This window comes from Oncorhynchus nerka, linkage group LG11 (assembly GCF_034236695.1).
Source record: "Oncorhynchus nerka isolate Pitt River linkage group LG11, Oner_Uvic_2.0, whole genome shotgun sequence".
In the NCBI taxonomy this organism is placed as follows: domain Eukaryota; kingdom Metazoa; phylum Chordata; class Actinopteri; order Salmoniformes; family Salmonidae; genus Oncorhynchus; species Oncorhynchus nerka.
In genome coordinates, this window is record NC_088406.1 from 2,167,037 (window position 1) to 2,187,008 (window position 19,972).

The 19,972-nt window shown below is 45.9% G+C and overlaps 1 protein-coding gene across 1 annotated transcript in view; it reads right to left on the reverse strand.

Moving 5' to 3' along the window:
• Positions 1-19,972, reverse strand: part of trpc6b (transient receptor potential cation channel, subfamily C, member 6b) — a 99,911-nt gene that overhangs the window by 16,987 nt on the left and 62,952 nt on the right. The window contains exons 6-7 of the mRNA XM_065024149.1: positions 4,069-4,296; positions 897-1,161 (exon numbers count right to left, since the gene is read on the reverse strand). Of these exons, the coding sequence (XP_064880221.1) occupies positions 897-1,161; positions 4,069-4,296 (493 nt within the window). The remainder of the gene's footprint in view (positions 1-896; positions 1,162-4,068; positions 4,297-19,972) is intronic.

Below are 19,972 nucleotides of genomic sequence, written 5' to 3' on the forward strand. Positions count from 1 at the left end.
TATCTGTAAATGATGTCTGAGTGTTGGAGTGTTCCCCTGGCTATCTGTAAATGATATCTGAGTGTTGGAGTGTTCCCCTGGCTATCTGTAAATGATGTCTGAGTGTTGGAGTGTTCCCCTGGCTATCTGTAAATGATGTCTGAGTGTTGGAGTGTTCCCCTGGCTATCTGTAAATGATGTCTGAGTGTTGGAGTGTTCCCCTGGCTATCTGTAAATGATGTCTGAGTGTTGGAGTGTTCCCCCGGTTTGCTAAATATAAGAAATGTATATAGTATTTACTTTTACTTTGTACTTTTACTCAAGAATGACAATTGAGTACTTTTTCCACCACTGTACATAAGTACATTTAAAATCTGATACTTTTAGACTTTTACTCAAGTAATATTTTCCTGGGTGACTTTCCCTTTTACTGGAGTCATTTCATATTAAAGGTATTTAAAAAAAAATGTTTTTATCAAGTTTGACAATTGGGTATTTTTTCCACCTCTGTGTCATACCCAAGAAGACTTGAGGCTGTAGTCGCTGACAAAGGTGCTTCAAGAAAGTACTGAGTAAAGGGTCTGAATACTTATGTAAATGTTTTTTTTTAAATCAATTAACTAAATGTTCTAAAAACCCATTTTTGCTTCGTCATTATGGGGTATTGTGATGTCATTATGGGGTATTGTGACGTCATTATAGAGTATTGTGATGTTATCATGGGGTATTGTGACGTCATTATGGGGTGTTGTGATGTTATTATGAGGTATTGTGTGTAGATTGATGAGGGGAAAAAACTATTTAATCGATTTTAGAATAAGGCTGTAACGTAATAAAATGTGGTAAAAGTCAAGGGGTCTGAATACTTTCCGACGGCACTGTATGTATCCCATTTCCTCCATAATTACATAACTCACGTGGTGAAGGCGTCGTTCTGCTTGGCTCCCAGGTAGTACGAGTAGAGATTGAACATTCCAAACATGAAGGCCACAAAAACCATGATGAAGATCACCATGAACTTGAAGATATCTTTCACCGTGCGTCCCAGAGATATCTGCAGGGGCCCGAAACTCTCATTGGCTGGGAGGATGTAGGCGATGCGAGAGAAGCTCAGTACCACAGCGATGGAATACAGACCCTCTGAGATGATCTGGGGGTCCGAGGGAACCCAGTTATTACGGGCTAGAGAGAGAGAGATAGAGAATAAGAAAGAGAGATACAGAGATTGCTGTATCATTCAGAACTTTTTCCATGGAGATGAGAAGTATGGCTCAATCTCATGTTCAGGTAGACTGATCCCACTGTGTCCATCACAGTGAAGGGAGGGAGGTTCCCACACTGTTGTTCTGAAATAGCCCTGTAGCAGAGGTCAAAGACAGAACACTGACAATCACAGAGGGGCCAACGTACTGTAATCACTCTAACATATGTGACACCAGGAAATAGATATTTAACATACAGTTGAAGTAGGACGTTTACATACACTTAGGTTAGAGTCATTAAAACTCGTTATTTAACCATTCCACAAATTTCTTGTTAACAAACTATAGTTTCGGCAAGTCAGTTAGGACATCTACTTTGTGCATGACACAAGTCATTGTTCAAACAATTGTTTATAGCCAGATTATTTCACTTATAATTTACTTTATCTCAATTCCAGTGGGTTAGATGTTTACATACACTAAATTGACTGTGCCTTTAAACAGCTTGGAAAATTCCAGAAAATGATGTCATGGCTTTAGAAGCTTCTGATAGGTTAATTGACATCATTTGAGTCAATTGGAGGTGTACCTGTGGATGTATTTCAAGGCCTACCTTCAAACTCAGTGCCTCTTTCCTTGACATCATGGGAAAATCTAAAGAAATCAGCCAAGACCTCAGTAAAAAATTGTAGACCTCCACAAGTCTGGTTGATCCTTGGGAGCAATTTCCAAAATCTTGAAAATACCACGTTCATCTGTACAAACAATAGTACACAAGTATAAACACCATGGGACCACGCAGCCGTCATACCGCTCAGGAAGGAGATGTGTTCTGTCTCCTAGAGATGAATGTACTTTGGTGCGAAAAGTGTAAATCAATCCCAGAACAACAGCAAAGGACCTTGTGGAGATGCTGGAGGAAACCGGTACAAAAGTATATATATCCACCCCAAAATGAGTCCTATATCAACCTAACCTGAAAGGCCACTCAGCAAGGAAGAAGCCACTGCTCCAAAACCGCCATAAAAAAGCCAGACTACGGTTTGCAAATGCACACCGGGACAAAGATCGTATTTTTTGGAGAAATGTACTCTGGTCTGATGAAACAAAAATAGAACTGTTTGGCCATAATGACCATCGTTTGGAGGAAAAAGGGGGAGGCTTGCAAGCCGAAGAACACCAACCATGAAGCACAAGGGTGGCAACATCATGGTGTGGGGGTGCTTTGCTGCAGGAGGGACTGGTGCACTTCACAAAATAGATGGCAGCATGAGGGAGGAAAATTATGCGGATAAACTGAAGCAACATCTCAAGACATCAGTCAGGAAGTTAAAGCTTGGTCGCAAATGGTTCTTCCAAATGGACAATGACTGCAAGCACACTTTCAAAGTTGTGGCAAAATGTGATGAAAGAAATAAAAGCTTAAATAAATCATTCTCTCTACTATTATTCTGACATTTCACATTGTTAAAAAAAAGTGGTGATCCTAACTGACCTAATTGTTACCAGGATTAAATGTCAGGAATTGTGAAAAACTGAGTTTAAATTTATTTGGCTAAGGTGTATGTAAATTTCCCAACTTCAACTGTATACACTATGTCTACTAGGATGGGGTCTCGGCAAATGGAGCATGAGCAGTAGTGTGCAGCATTTTCCTTTTCATTGGTCATGAAGTGACCGATAACTCTGGCACCTGATATGTTCTGCAGCTTTTGTCTGGGCAAAGGTGCCTTTTGAATTTATTCTACTGTCATGAATAACATGCACTGTGATATGTTTAGCTTGGGTGCCGGTTTCTTTCCGTTTGGCTTGACAATGAGCAATGGAGTTGGCAAGAGCACAATTTGATCAGGGACCAGGCTAGCTGGCAACAAACGGATCAGGGACCAGGCTAGCTGGCAACAAACGGATCAGGGACCAGGCTAGCTGGCAACAAACGGATCAGGGACCAGGACCTGGCAACAAACGGATCAGGGATCAGGCTAGCTGGCAACAAACGGATCAGGGACCAGGCTAGCTGGCAACAAACGGATCAGGGACCAGGCTAGCTGGCAACAAACGGATCAGGGACCAGGCTAGCTGGCAACAAACGGATCAGGGATCAGGCTAGCTGGCAACAAACGGATCAGGGACCAGGCTAGCTGGCAACAAACGGATCAGGGACTAGGCTAGCTGGCAACAAATGGATCAGGGACTAGGCTAGCTGGCAACAAACAGATCAGGGATCAGGCTAGCTGGCAACAAACGGATCAGGGATCAGGCTAGCTGGCAACAAACGGATCAGGGAACAGGCTATGAAATATTACTAATATAAAGCAACCTTGACCAGCCCCCCTAGCAGACCCAGACTGTAGTACTCTGTCTCTGGGGCCAGCTGGAGAACTCTGTCTTTGGGGCCAGCTGGAGAACTCTGTCTCTGGGGCCAGCTGGAGAACTCTGTCTCTGGGACCAGCTGGAGAACTCTGTCTCTGGGGCCAGCTGGAGAACTCTGTCTCTGGGGCCAGCTGGAGAAATCTGTCTCTGGGGCCAGCTGGAGAACTCTGTCTTTGGGGCCAGCTGGAGAACTCTGTCTCTGGGGCCAGCTGGAGAACTCTGTCTCTGGGGCCAGCTGGAGAACTCTGTCTCTGGGGCCAGCTGGAGAACTCTGTCTCTGGGGCCAGCTGGAGAACTCTGTCTCTGGGGCCAGCTGGAGAACTCTGTCTCTGGGGCCAGCTGGAGAAATCTGTCTCTGGGGCCAGCTGGAGAAATCTGTCTTTGGGGCCAGCTGGAGAACTCTGTCTCTGGGGCCAGGGTAATGTTGGACAGGGTTCTGTCTGCACTCACCCAGTCTGTAGTACTCTATCTCTGGGGCCAGGGTAATGTTGGACAGGGTTCTGTCTGCACTCACCCAGTCTGTAGTACTCTATCTCCGGGACCAGGGTAATGTTGGACAGGTCGGTATAGTGCTTGTTGACGTAGCTCTGTGCTGAATACGCATGCCAGAACGCCATAAATCTAGTGATGAAGGATGTCACGAAAAGGCTCAGCATTCCAAAGTCTAGAAGATTCCATGTCTCCGAAAGATATTCCCGAGCTCCCTGGGACCAAATCTCCTTACACTCAGCCCAGACCATTCCTGGAAGAAGAGAGAGAAAACAACCACATGTCAGAAAGACATATACTGCCTCACAAATGGCACCCTATGTATAGTGCACTACTTTGGACCAGGCCCCATAGAGCTCTCCCTCTCCCATAGGGATCTTGGCCAAAGTAATGCATTATGTATGGAAGAGGCTACCATGTGGGAGGAAGATATTGACTTTCATTTTTCCTCTAATACGAACAGACTAATGTGGTGCCAGTATATAAGAACAGACTAATGTGGTGTCAGTATATAAGGACAGATTAATATAGTGCCAGTATATAAGGACAGACTAATGTGGTGCCAGTATATAAAATCAGATTAATGTGGTGCCAGTATATAAAATCAGACTAATGTGGTGTCAGTATATAAAATCAGATTAATGTGGTGCCAGTATATAAGGACAGATTAATGTGGTGCCAGTATATAAGGACAGACTAATGTGGTGCCAGTATATAAGAACAGATTAATGTGGTGCCAGTATATACGAACAGACTAATGTGGTGCCAGTATATAAGGACAGATTAATATAGTGCCAGTATATAAGAACAGACTAATGTGGTGCCAGCATATAAGAACAGACTAACGTGTCTTCTCATGTGCATTTCTTCAGTAAGCAGTATACAGTAAGTAGCCCTGTGGATAGGCCAAGTCTCCCCAGGGGTAGGTATACTCCCAGGTTGTGAAGTACTGGCCTACAGTACAGCTACCTGAGGTGTGGTGGGCGTAACTAGGCAATCATATATTAGAGAGACTTGACTATCACATCAATGCTTTGCATTCAATTAAACGTGTCCCCTTTCCCAGATCCCATCGACACAGACAGACATAGCTTATTTCTTCCAGTATGTGTAGCATACATTTGGTATCATTCCACATTCTATTCTATTGGGGCGGAAGGGTAGCCTAGTGGTTAGAGCGTTGGACTAGCAACCGAAAGGTTGCAAGATCGAATCTATGAGCTGACAAGGTACAAATCTGTCGTTCTGCCCCTGAACAGGCAGTTAACCCACTGTTCCTAGGCCGTCATTGAAAATAAGAATTTGTTCTTAACTGACTTGCCTAGTTAAATAAATAAATAAAAATTTAAAAAATTCTAGCCCCACATCAAATGTCTGTGCTTGTCTGCCATATAATGTAAAAGAGACATGGCTTTAAGTTCAATGCTTTGTCTAATTTAAAGTCAAATCTTTGCCAAGAACCCATCCAAGTAGACAAGTAACTAACTATTTCCTGGTGTCACATATGTTAGAGTGATTACAGTATTTTGGCCCCTCTGTGATTGTCTTTGACCTCTGTGATCCTCCTCTGCTACAGGGCTATTTTAGAACAACAGTGTGGGAACCTCCTTCCCTTCACATAATGGGATGTAGACAAGACACATCAAACTGCTGACGGGAAACAGGTAGGTTATTATAGACTGGTGGCAGGCTACAGGCCGGTTATTATAGACTGGTGACAGGCTACAGGCCGGTTATTATAGACTGGTGACAGGCTACAGGCCGGTTATTATAGAATGATGACAGGCCGGTTATTATAGACTGATGACAGGCTACAGGCCGGTTATTATAGACTGATGACAGGCTACAGGCCGGTTATTATAGACTGATGACAGGCTACAGGCTGGTTATTATAGACTGGTGACAGGCTACAGGCCGGTTATTATAGACTGATGACAGGCTACAGGCCGGTTATTATAGACTGGTGACAGGCTACAGGCCGGTTATTATAGAATGATGACAGGCCGGTTATTATAGACTGATGACAGGCTACAGGCCGGTTATTATAGACTGATGACAGGCTACAGGCCGGTTATTATAGACTGATGACAGGCTACAGGCCGGTTATTATAGACTGATGACAGGGGACAGGCCGGTTATTATAGACTGGTGACAGGCTGGTTATTATAGACTGATGACAGGCTACAGGCTGGTTATTATAGACTGATGACAGGCTACAGGCTGGTTATTATAGACTGATGACAGGCTACAGGCTGGTTATTATAGACTGGTGACAGGCCGGTTATTATAGACTGATGACAGGCTACAGGCCGGTTATTATAGACTGGTGACAGGCCGGTTATTATAGACTGATGAAAGGCTACAGGCAGGTCATTATAGACTGATGACAGGCTACAGGCTGGTTATTATAGACTGATGACAGGCCGGTTATTATAGACTGATGACAGGCCGGTTATTATAGACTGATGACAGGCTACAGGCTGGTTATTATAGACTGATGACAGGGGACAGGCTGGTTATTATAGACTGATGACAGGCTACAGGCTGGTTATTATAGACTGATGACAGGCCGGTTATTATAGACTGATGACAGGCTACAGGCCGGTTATTATAGACTGATGACAGGCTACAGGCTGGTTATTATAGACTGATGACAGGCTACAGGCTGGTTATTATAGACTGATGACAGGCCGGTTATTATAGACTGATGACAGGCTCCAGACCGGTCATTATAGACTGATGACAGGGGACAGGCTGGTTATTATAGACTGATGACAGGCTACAGGCAGGTTAGTATAGACTGATGACAGGCTACAGGCTGGTTATTATAGACTGATGACAGGCTACAGGCTGGTTATTATAGACTGATGACAGGCTACAGGCTGGTTATTATAGACTGATGACAGGCCGGTTATTATAGACTGATGACAGGCTACAGGCTGGTTATTATAGACTGATGACAGGCCGGTTATTATAGACTGATGACAGGCTCCAGGCCGGTCATTATAGACTGATGACAGGGGACAGGCTGGTTATTATAGACTGATGACAGGCTACAGGCAGGTTAGTATAGACTGATGACAGGCTACAGGCTGGTTATTATAGACTGATGACAGGCTACAGGCTGGTTATTATAGACTGATGACAGGCTACAGGCAGGTTATTATAGACTGATGACAGGCTACAGGCTGGTTATTATAGACTGATGACAGGCTACAGGCAGGTTATTATAGACTGGTGACAGGCCGGTTATTATAGACTGATGACAGGCCGGTTATTATAGACTGGTGACAGGCCGGTTATTATAGACTGATGAAAGGCTACAGGCAGGTCATTATAGACTGATGACAGGCTACAGGCTGGTTATTATAGACTGATGACAGGCCGGTTATTATAGACTGATGACAGGCCGGTTATTATAGACTGATGACAGGCAGGTTATTATAGACTGATGACAGGCTACAGGCTGGTTATTATAGACTGATGACAGGCTACAGGCTGGTTATTATATACTGATGACAGGCTACAGGCTGGTTATTATAGACTGATGACAGGCCGGTTATTATAGACTGATGACAGGCTACAGGCCGGTCATTATAGACTGATGACAGGCTACAGGCCGGTTATTATAGACTGATGACAGGGGACAGGCTGGTTATTATAGACTGATGACAGGCTACAGGCAGGTTAGTATAGACTGATGACAGGCTACAGGCAGGTCATTATAGACTGATGACAGGCTACAGGCCGGTTATTATAGACTGGTGACAGGCTACAGGCCGGTTATTATAGACTGATGACAGGCAGGTTATTATAGACTGATGACAGGCTACAGGCAGGTCATTATAGATTGATGACAGGCTACAGGCTGGTTATTATAGACTGATGACAGGCTACAGGCAGGTTAGTATAGACTGATGACAGGCTACAGGCCGGTTATTATAGACTGATGACAGGCTACAGGCTGGTTATTATAGACTGATGACAGGCTACAGGCAGGTTATTATAGACTGATGACAGGCCGGTTATTATAGACTGATGACAGGCTACAGGCTGGTTATTATAGACTGGTGGCAGGCTACAGGCCGGTTATTATAGACTGATGACAGGCTACAGGCTGGTTATTATAGACTGATGACAGGCTACAGGCTGGTTATTATAGACTGATGACAGGCAGGTTATTATAGACTGATGACAGGCTACAGGCTGGTTATTATAGACTGATGACAGGCTACAGGCAGGTTATTATAGACTGGTGACAGGCCGGTTATTATAGACTGATGACAGGCTACAGGCCGGTTATTATAGACTGGTGACAGGCCGGTTATTATAGACTGATGAAAGGCTACAGGCAGGTCATTATAGACTGATGACAGGCTACAGGCTGGTTATTATAGACTGATGACAGGCCGGTTATTATAGACTGATGACAGGCCGGTTATTATAGACTGATGACAGGCTACAGGCTGGTTATTATAGACTGATGACAGGCTACAGGCTGGTTATTATAGACTGATGACAGGCTACAGGCTGGTTATTATAGACTGATGACAGGCCGGTTATTATAGACTGATGACAGGCTCCAGGCCGGTCATTATAGACTGATGACAGGGGACAGGCTGGTTATTATAGACTGATGACAGGCTACAGGCAGGTTAGTATAGACTGATGACAGGCTACAGGCAGGTCATTATAGACTGATGACAGGCTACAGGCCGGTTATTATAGACTGGTGACAGGCTACAGGCCGGTTATTATAGACTGATGACAGGCAGGTTATTATAGACTGATGACAGGCTACAGGCCGGTTATTATAGACTGATGACAGGCTACAAGCAGGTCATTATAGACTGATGACAGGCTACAGGCCGGTTATTATAGACTGGTGACAGGCTACAGGCCGGTTATTATAGACTGATGACAGGCAGGTTATTATAGACTGATGACAGGCTACAGGCCGGTTATTATAGACTGATGACAGGCTACAGGCCGGTTATTATAGACTGATGACAGGCAGGTTAGTATAGACTGATGACAGGCTACAGGCCGGTTATTATAGACTGATGACAGGCAGGTTATTATAGACTGATGACAGGCAGGTTATTATAGACCGATGACAGGCAGGTTAGTATAGACTGATGACAGGCAGGTTAGTATAGACTGATGACAGGGAGGTTAGTATAGACTGATGACAGGCAGGTTAGTATAGACTGATGACAGGCAGGTTAGTATAGACTGATGACAGGCTACAGGCAGGTTATTATAGACTGATGACAGGCTACAGGTCGGTTATTATAGACTGATTACAGGCAGGTTATTATAGACTGATGACAGGCTACAGGTCGGTTATTATAGACTGATGGCATGCAGGTTAGTATAGACTGATGGCAGGCAGGTTAGTATAGACTGATGACAGGGAGGTTAGTATAGACTGATGACAGGCAGGTTAGTATAGACTGATGACAGGCAGGTTAGTATAGACTGACGGCAGGCAGGTTAGTATAGACTGATGACAGGCAGGTTATTATAGACTGATGGCATGCAGGTTAGTATAGACTGATGGCAGGCAGGTTAGTATAGACTGATGGCAGGCAGGTTATTATAGACTGATGGCATGCAGGTTAGTATAGACTGATGACAGGCAGGTTATTATAGACTGATGGCATGCAGGTTAGTATAGACTGATGGCAGGCAGGTTAGTATAGACTGATGACAGGGAGGTTAGTATAGACTGATGACAGGCAGGTTAGTATAGACTGATGACAGGGAGGTTAGTATAGACTGATGACAGGCAGGTTAGTATAGACTGATGACAGGGAGGTTAGTATAGACTGATGACAGGCTACAGGCAGGTTAGTATAGACTGATGGCAGGCAGGTTAGTATAGACTGACGGCAGGCAGGTTAGTATAGACTGATGACAGGCAGGTTAGTATAGACTGATGACAGGCAGGTTAGTATAGACTGATGGCATGCAGGTTAGTATAGACTGATGACAGGCAGGTTAGTATAGACTGATGACAGGGAACAGGCGGGTTATTATAGACTGATGACAGGCAGGTTAGTATAGACTGATGACAGGCAGGTTAGTATAGACTGATGGCAGGCAGGTTAGTATAGACTGATGGCAGGCAGGTTAGTATAGACTGATGGCAGGCAGGTTAGTATAGACTGATGACAGGCAGGTTAGTATAGACTGATGACAGGGAACAGGCAGGTTAGTATAGACTGATGGCAGGCAGGTTAGTATAGACTGATGGCAGGCAGGTTAGTATAGACTGATGACAGGCTACAGGCAGGTTAGTATAGACTGATGACAGGGAGGTTAGTATAGACTGATGGCAGGCAGGTTAGTATAGACTGATGACAGGCAGGTTAGTATAGACTGATGGCAGGCAGGTTAGTATAGACTGATTACAGGGAACATGCAGGTTAGTATAGACTGATGGCAGGCAGGTTAGTATAGACTGATGGCAGGCAGGTTAGTATAGACTGATGGCAGGCAGGTTATTATAGACTGATGGCAGGCAGGTTATTATAGACTGATGACAGGCTACAGGCAGGTAAGTATAGACTGATGACAGGCAGGTTAGTATAGACTGATGACAGGGAACAGGCAGGTTAGTATAGACTGATGACAGGCAGGTTAGTATAGACTGATGACAGGCAGGTTAGTGTAGACTGATGGCAGGCAGGTTAGTATAGACTGATGACAGGCAGGTTAGTATAGACTGATGACAGGCAGGTTAGTATAGACTGATGGCAGGCAGGTTAGTATAGACTGATGGCAGGGAACAGCCAATATAGGGTATAAATTCCACAGAGTCCCTGGTTCCTGTTTTATTAATCCCCTCTAATCATGGACTGATTCAGACCTCGGACAAAAGGTGAGTGCAATTAATGATCAGGTAAAAGAGAAAACCAGCAGTACTCCAGACCTGGTAGGATAAGAGTTAGCAGGAAACCAGCAGTACTCTGAACCTGGTAGGGTAAGAGTTTAACAGAAAACCATCAGTACTCCAGATCTGGGAGGGTAAGAGTTTAACAGGAATCCAGCAGTACTCCAGACCTGGTAGGATAAGAGTTAGCAGGAAACCAGCAGTACTCTGAACCTGGTACGGTAAGAGTTTAACAGAAAACCATCAGTACTCCAGATCTGGGAGGGTAAGAGTTTAACAGGAATCCAGCAGTACTCCAGACCTGGTAGGATAAGAGTTAGCAGGAAACCATCAGTACTCTGAACCTGGTAGGGTAAGAGTTAGCAGGAAACCATCAGTACTCTGAACCTGGTAGGGTAAGAGTTTAACAGGAAACCAGCAGTACTCCAGACCTGGGAGGGTAAGAGTTTAACAGGAAACCAGCAGTACTCCAGACCTGGTAGGGTAGGAGTTTAACAGGAAGCCAGCAGTACTCCAGACCTGGTAGGATAAGAGTTAGCAGGAAACCATCAGTACTCTGAACCTGGTAGGGTAAGAGTTTAACAGAAAACCATCAGTACTCCAGATCTGGGAGGGTAAGAGTTTAACAGGAAACCAGCAATACTCCAGACCTGGTAGGATAAGAGTTTAACAGGAAACCATCAGTACTCTGAACCTGGTAGGGTAAGAGTTTAACAGGAAACCACCAGTACTCCAGACCTGGTAGGGTAAGAGTTTAACAGGAAACCAGCAGTACTCCAGAACTGGGAGGGTAAGAGTTTAACAGGAAACCAGCAGTACTCTGAACCTGGGAGGGTAAGAGTTTAACAGGAAACCAGCAGTACTCCAGACCTGGTAGGGTAAGAGTTTAACAGGAAGCCAGCAGTACTCCAGTCCTGGTAGGGTAAGAGTTTAACAGGAAACCAGCAGTACTCTGAACCTGGTAGGGTAAGAGTTTAACAGGAAACCAGCAGTACTCCAGACCTGGGAGGGTAAGAGTTTAACAGGAAACCAGCAGTACTCCAGACCTGGTAGGGCAAGAGTTTAACAGGAAGCCAGCAGTACTCCAGACCTGGGAGGGTAAGAGTTTAACAGGAAACCAGCAGTACTCCAGACCTGGTAGGGTAGGAGTTTAACAGGAAGCCAGCAGTACTCCAGACCTGGTAGGATAAGAGTTAGCAGGAAACCATCAGTACTCAGAACCTGGTAGGGTAAGAGTTTAACAGAAAACCATCAGTACTCCAGATCTGGGAGGGTAAGAGTTTAACAGGAAACCAGCAATACTCCAGACCTGGTAGGATAAGAGTTTAACAGGAAACCATCAGTACTCTGAACCTGGTAGGGTAAGAGTTTAACAGGAAACCAGCAGTACTCCAGACCTGGTAGGGTAAGAGTTTAACAGGAAACCAGCAGTACTCCAGAACTGGGAGGGTAAGAGTTTAACAGGAAACCAGCAGTACTACAGACCTGGGAGGGTAAGAGTTTAACAGGAAACCAGCAGTACTCCAGACCTGGTAGGGTAAGAGTTTAACAGGAAGCCAGCAGTACTCCAGTCCTGGTAGGGTAAGAGTTTAACAGGAAACCAGCAGTACTCTGAACCTGGTAGGGTAAGAGTTTAACAGGAAACCAGCAGTACTCCAGACCTGGGAGGTAAGAGTTTAACAGGAAACCAGCAGTACTCCAGACCTGGTAGGGTGAGTGTTTAACAGGAAACCAGCAGTACTCCAGACCTGGGAGGGTAAGAGTTTAACAGGAAACCAGCAGTACTCCAGACCTGGGAGGGTAAGAGTTTAACAGGAAACCAGCAGTACTCCAGACCTGGTAGGGTAAGAGTTTAACAGGAAGCCAGCAGTACTCCAGTCCTGGTAGGGTAAGAGTTTAACAGGAAACCAGCAGTACTCTGAACCTGGTAGGGTAAGAGTTTAACAGGAAACCAGCAGTACTCTGAACCTGGTAGGGTGAGTGTTTAACAGGAAACCAGCAGTACTCCAGACCTGGTAGGGTAAGAGTTTAACAGGAAACCAGCAGTACTCCAGACCTGGGAGGGTAAGAGTTTAACAGGAAACCAGCAGTACTCCAGACCTGGTAGGGTAAGAGTTTAACAGGAAGCCAGCAGTACTCCAGTCCTGGTAGGGTAAGAGTTTAACAGGAAACCAGCAGTACTCTGAACCTGGTAGGGTAAGAATTGAACAGGAAACCAGCAGTACTCTGAACCTGGTAGGGTGAGTGTTTAACAGGAAACCAGCAGTGCTCCAGACCTGGTAGGGTAAGAGTTTAACAGGAAACCAGCAGTACTCCAGACCTGGTAGGGTAAGAGTTTAACAGGAAGCCAGCAGTACTCCAGTCCTGGTAGGGTAGGAGTTTAACAGGAAACCAGCAGTACTCTGAACCTGATAGGGTAAGAGTTTAACAGGAAACCAGCAGTACCCCAGACCTGGGAGGGTAAGAGTTTAACAGGAAACCAGCAGTACTCCAGACCTGGTAGGGTAAGAGTTTAACAGGACACCAGCAGTACTCAAGACCTGGGAGGGTAAGAGTTTAACAGGAAACCAGCAGTACTCCAGACCTGGGAGGGTAAGAGTTTAACAGGAAACCAGCAGTACTCCAGACCTGGTAGGGTAAGAGTTTAACAGGAAGCCAGCAGTACTCCAGTCCTGGTAGGGTAAGAGTTTAACAGGAAACCAGCAGTACTCTGAACCTGGTAGGGTCAGAGTTTAACAGGACACCAGCAGTACTCAAGACCTGGGAGGGTAAGAGTTTAACAGGAAACCAGCAGTACTCTGAACCTGGTAGGGTAAGAGTTTTACAGGAAGCCAGCAGTACTCCAGTCCTGGTAGGGTAAGAGTTTAACAGGAAACCAGCAGTACTCTGAACCTGGTAGGGTCAGAGTTTAACAGGACACCAGCAGTACTCAAGACCTGGGAGGGTAAGAGTTTAACAGGAAACCAGCAGTACTCTGAACCTGGTAGGGTAAGAGTTTAACAGGAAACCAGCAGTACTCCAGACCTGGGAGGGTAAGAGTTTAACAGGAAACCAGCAGTACTCCAGACCTGGTAGGGTAAGAGTTTAACAGGAAGCCAGCAGTACTCCAGTCCTGGTAGGGTAGGAGTTTAACAGGAAACCAGCAGTACTCTGAACCTGGTAGGGTAAGAGTTTAACAGGAAACCAGCAGTACGCCAGACCTGGGAGGGTAAGAGTTTAACAGGAAACCAGCAGTACTCCAGACCTGGTAGGGTAAGAGTTTAACAGGACACCAGCAGTACTCAAGACCTGGGAGGGTAAGAGTTTAACAGGAAACCAGCAGTACTCCAGACCTGGGAGGGTAAGAGTTTAACAGGAAACCAGCAGTACTCCAGACCTGGTAGGGTAAGAGTTTAACAGGAAGCCAGCAGTACTCCAGTCCTGGTAGCGTAAGAGTTTAACAGGAAACCAGCAGTACTCTGAACCTGGTAGGGTAAGAGTTTAACAGGAAACCAGCAGTACTCCAGACCTGGGAGGGTAAGAGTTTAACAGGAAACCAGCAGTACTCCAGACCTGGTAGGGTGAGTGTTTAACAGGAAACCAGCAGTACTCCAGACCTGGGAGGGTAAGAGTTTAACAGGAAACCAGCAGTTCTCCAGACCTGGGAGGGTAAGAGTTTAACAGGAAACCAGCAGTTCTCCAGACCTGGGGGTAGGGAAACCAGCAGTACTCTGAACCTGGTAGGGTAAATTGAACAGGAAACCAGCAGTTTAACCTGGTAGGAAACAGGAAACCAGCAGTGCTCCAGACCTGGTAGGGTAAGAGTTTAACAGGAAACCAGCAGTACTCCAGACCTGGTAGGGTAATAGTTTAACAGGAAACCAGCAGTACTCTGAACCTGGTAGGGTAAGAGTTTAACAGGAAACCATCAGTACTCTGAACCTGGTAGGGTAAGAGTTTAACAGGAAACGATCAGTACTCCAGACCTGGTAGGGTAAGAGTTTATCAGGAAACCAGCAGTACTCTGAACCTGGTAGGGTAAGAGTTTAACAGAAAACCATCAGTACTCTGAACCTGGAACAGTAAGAGTTTAGCAGGAAACCAGCAGTACTCTGAACCTGGTAGGGTAAGAGTTTAACAGGAAACCAGCAGTACTCCAGACCTGGGAGGGTAAGAGTTTAACAGGAAACCAGCAGTACTCGAGACCTGGTAGGGTAAGAGTTTAACAGGAAGCCAGCAGTACTCCAGTCCTGGTAGGGTAAGAGTTTAACAGGAAACCAGCAGTACTCTGAACCTGGTAGGGTAAGAGTTTAACAGGAAACCAGCAGTACTCCAGACCTGGGAGGGTAAGAGTTTAACAGGAAACCAGCAGTACTCCAGACCTGGTAGGGTAAGAGTTTAACAGGAAGCCAGCAGTACTCCAGTCCTGGTAGGGTAAGAGTTTAACAGGAAACCAGCAGTACTCTGAACCTGGTAGGGTAAGAGTTTAACAGGAAACCATCAGTACTCCATACCTGGTAGGGTAGGAGTTTAACAGGAAACCATCAGTACTCCAGACCTGGTAGGGTAAGAGTTTAACAGGAAACCAGCAGTACCCTGAACCTGGTAGGGTAGGAATTGAACAGGAAACCAGCAGTACTCTGAACCTGGTAGGGTGAGTGTTTAACAGGAAACCAGCAGTACTCCAGACCTGGTAGGGTAAGAGTTTAACAGGAAACCAGCAGTACTCCAGACCTGGTAGGGTGAGTGTTTAACAGGAAACCAGCAGTACTCCAGACCTGGGAGGGTAAGAGTTTAACAGGAAACCAGCAGTTCTCCAGACCTGGGAGGGTAAGAGTTTAACAGGAAACCAGCAGTACTCCAGACCTGGTAGGGTAAGAGTTTAACAGGAAACCAGCAGTACTCTGAACCTGGTAGGGTAAGAATTTAACAGGAAACCAGCAGTACTCTGAACCTGGTAGGGTGAGTGTTTAACAGGAAACCAGCAGTGCTCCAGACCTGGTAGGGTAAGAGTTTAACAGGAAACCAGCAGTACTCCAGACCTGGTAGGGTAATAGTTTAACAGGAAACCAGCAGTACTCTGAATCTGGTAGGGTAAGAGTTTAACAGGAAACCATCAGTACTCTGAACCTGGTAGGGTAAGAGTTTAACAGGAAACGATCAGTACTCCAGACCTGGTAGGGTAAGAGATTATCAGGAAACCAGCAGTACTCTGAACCTGGTAGGGTAAGAGTTTAACAGAAAACCATCAGTACTCTGAACCTGGAACAGTAAGAGTTTAGCAGGAAACCAGCAGTACTCTGAACCTGGTAGGGTAAGAGTTTAACAGGAAACCAGCAGTTCTCCAGACCTGGTAGGGTAAGAGTTTAACAGGAAACCAGCAGTACTCTGAACCTGGTAGAGTAAGAGTTTAACAGGAAACCAGCAGTACTCCAGACCTGGTAGGGTAAGAGTTTAACAGGAAACCAGCAGTACTCTGAACCTGGTAGGGTAAGAGTTTAACAGGAAACCAGCAGTACTCCATACCTGGTAGTGTAAGAGTTTAACAGGAAACCATCATTACTCCAGACCTGGTAGGGTAAGAATTTAACAGGAAACCAGCAGTACTCCAGACCTGGTAGGGTTAGAGTTTAGAAGGGAACCAGCAGTACTCTGAACCTGGTAGGGTAAGAGGTTAAGAGGAAACCAGCAGTACTCCAGACCTGGTAGGGTAAGAGTTTAACAGGAAACCAGCAGTACTCCAGAACTGGGAGGGTAAGAGTTTAACAGGAAACCATCAGTACTCTGAACCTGGTAGGGTAAGAGTTTAACAGAAAACCATCAGTACTCCAGATCTGGGAGGGTAAGAGTTTAACAGGAAACCAGCAATACTCCAGACCTGGTAGGATAAGAGTTTAACAGGAAACCATCAGTACTCTGAACCTGGTAGGGTAAGAGTTTAACAGGAAACCAGCAGTACTCCAGACCTGGTAGGGTAAGAGTTTAACAGGAAACCAGCAGTACTCCAGAACTGGGAGGGTAAGAGTTTAACAGGAAACCAGCAGTACTCCAGACCTGGGAGGGTAAGAGTTTAACAGGAAACCAGCAGTACTCCAGACCTGGTAGGGTAAGAGTTTAACAGGAAACCAGCAGCAGTACTCCAGACCTGGTAGGATAAGAGTTTAACAGGAAACCAACAGTACTCTGAACCTGGTAGGGTAAGAGTTTAACAGGAAACCAGCAGTACTCCAGACCTGGGAGGGTAAGAGTTTAACAGGAAACCAGCAGTACTCCAGACCTGGGAGGGTAAGAGTTTAACAGGAAACCAGCAGTACTCCAGACCTGGGAGGGTAAGAGTTTAACAGGAAACCAGCAGTACTCCAGACCTGGTAGGGTAAGAGTTTAACAGGAAGCCAGCAGTACTCCAGACCTGGTAGGGAGTTTAACAGGAAACCAGTACTCTAACCTGGTAGGGTAAGAGTTTAACAGAAAACCAGCAGTACTCCAGATCTGGGAGGGTAAGAGTTTAACAGGAAACCAGCAATACTCCAGACCTGGTAGGATAAGAGTTTAACAGGAAACCAGCAGTACTCTGAACCTGGTAGGGTAAGAGTTTAACAGGAAACCAGCAGTACTCCAGACCTGGTAGGGTAAGAGTTTAACAGGAAACCAGCAGTACTCCAGAACTGGGAGGGTAAGAGTTTAACAGGAAACCAGCAGTACTACAGACCTGGGAGGGTAAGAGTTTAACAGGAAACCAGCAGTACTCCAGACCTGGTAGGGTAAGAGTTTAACAGGAAGCCAGCAGTACTCCAGTCCTGGTAGGGTAAGAGTTTAACAGGAAACCAGCAGTACTCTGAACCTGGTAGGGTAAGAGTTTAACAGGAAACCAGCAGTACTCCAGACCTGGGAGGTAAGAGTTTAACAGGAAACCAGCAGTACTCAGACCTGGTAGGGTAAGAGTTTAACAGGAAACCAGCAGTACTCCAGACCTGGGAGGGTAAGAGTTTAACAGGAAACCAGCAGTACTCCAGACCTGGGAGGGTAAGAGTTTAACAGGAAACCAGCAGTACTCCAGACCTGGTAGGGTAAGAGTTTAACAGGAAGCCAGCAGTACTCCAGTCCTGGTAGGGTAAGAGTTTAACAGGAAACCAGCAGTACTCTGAACCTGGTAGGGTAAGAGTTTAACAGGAAACCAGCAGTACTCTGAACCTGGTAGGGTGAGTGTTTAACAGGAAACCAGCAGTACTCCAGACCTGGTTAAGAGTTTAACAGGAAACCAGCAGTACTCCAGACCTGGGAGGGTAAGAGTTTAACAGGAAACCAGCAGTACTCCAGACCTGGTAGGGTAAGAGTTTAACAGGAAGCCAGCAGTACTCCAGTCCTGGTAGGGTAAGAGTTTAACAGGAAACCAGCAGTACTCTGAACCTGGTAGGGTAAGAGTTTAACAGGAAACCAGCAGTACTCCAGACCTGGGAGGGTAAGAGTTTAACAGGAAACCAGCAGTACTCCAGACCTGGTAGGGTAAGAGTTTAACAGGAAACCAGCAGTACTCCAGTCCTGGTAGGGTAGGAGTTTAACAGGAAACCAGCAGTACTCTGAACCTGGTAGGGTAAGAGTTTAACCCAGCAGTGCCAGACCTGGGAGGGTAAGAGTTTAACAGGAAACCAGCAGTACTCCAGACCTGGTAGGGTAAGAGTTTAACAGGACACCAGCAGTACCAAGACCTGGGAGGGTAAGAGTTTAACAGGAAACCAGCAGTACTCCAGACCTGGGAGGGTAAGAGTTTAACAGGAAACCAGCAGTACTCCAGACCTGGTAGGGTAAGAGTTTAACAGGAAGCCAGCAGTACTCCAGTCCTGGTAGGGTAAGAGTTTAACAGGAAACCAGCAGTACTCTGGGTAGGGTCAGAGTTTAACAGGAAACCAGCAGTACTCAAGACCTGGGAGGGTAAGAGTTTAACAGGAAACCAGCAGTACTCTGAACCTGGTAGGGTAAGAGTTTAACAGGAAGCCAGCAGTACTCCAGTCCTGGTAGGGTAAGAGTTTAACAGGAAACCAGCAGTACTCTGAACCTGGTAGGGTCAGAGTTTAACAGGACACCAGCAGTACTCTGGGAGGGTAAGGTAAGAAACCAGCAGTACTAACCTGGTAGGGTAAGAGTTTAACAGGAAACCAGCAGTACTCCAGACCTGAGGGTAAGAGTTTAACAGGAAACCAGCAGTGACCTGGTAGGGTAAGAGTTTAACAGGAAGCCAGCAGTACTCCAGTCCTGGTAGGGTAGGAGTTTAACAGGAAACCAGCAGTACTCTGAACCTGGTAGGGTAAGAGTTTAACAGGAAACCAGCAGTACGCCAGACCTGGGAGGGTAAGAGTTTAACAGGAAACCAGCAGTACTCCAGACCTGGTAGGGTAAGAGTTTAACAGGACACCAGCAGTACTCAAGACCTGGGAGGGTAAGAGTTTAACAGGAAACCAGCAGTACGCCAGACCTGGGAGGGTAAGAGTTTAACAGGAAACCAGCAGTACTCCAGACCTGGTAGGGTAAGAGTTTAACAGGACACCAGCAGTACTCCAGACCTGGGAGGGTAAGAGTTTAACAGGAAACCAGCAGTACTCCAGACCTGGTAGGGTAAGAGTTTAACAGGAAGCCAGCAGTACTCCAGTCCTGGTAGGGTAAGAGTTTAACAGGAAACCAGCAGTACTCTGAACCTGGTAGGGTAAGAGTTTAACAGGAAACCAGCAGTACTCCAGACCTGGGAGGGTAAGAGTTTAACAGGAAACCAGCAGTACTCCAGACCTGGTAGGGTGAGTGTTTAACAGGAAACCAGCAGTACTCCAGACCTGGGAGGGTAAGAGTTTAACAGGAAACCAGCAGTACTCCAGACCTGGTAGGGTAGGAGTTTAACAGGAAGCCAGCAGTACTCCAGTCCTGGTAGGGTAAGAGTTTAACAGGAAACCAGCAGTACTCTGAACCTGGTAGGGTAAGAATTGAACAGGAAACCAGCAGTACTCTGAACCTGGTAGGGTGAGTGTTTAACAGGAAACCAGCAGTACTCCAGACCTGGTAGGGT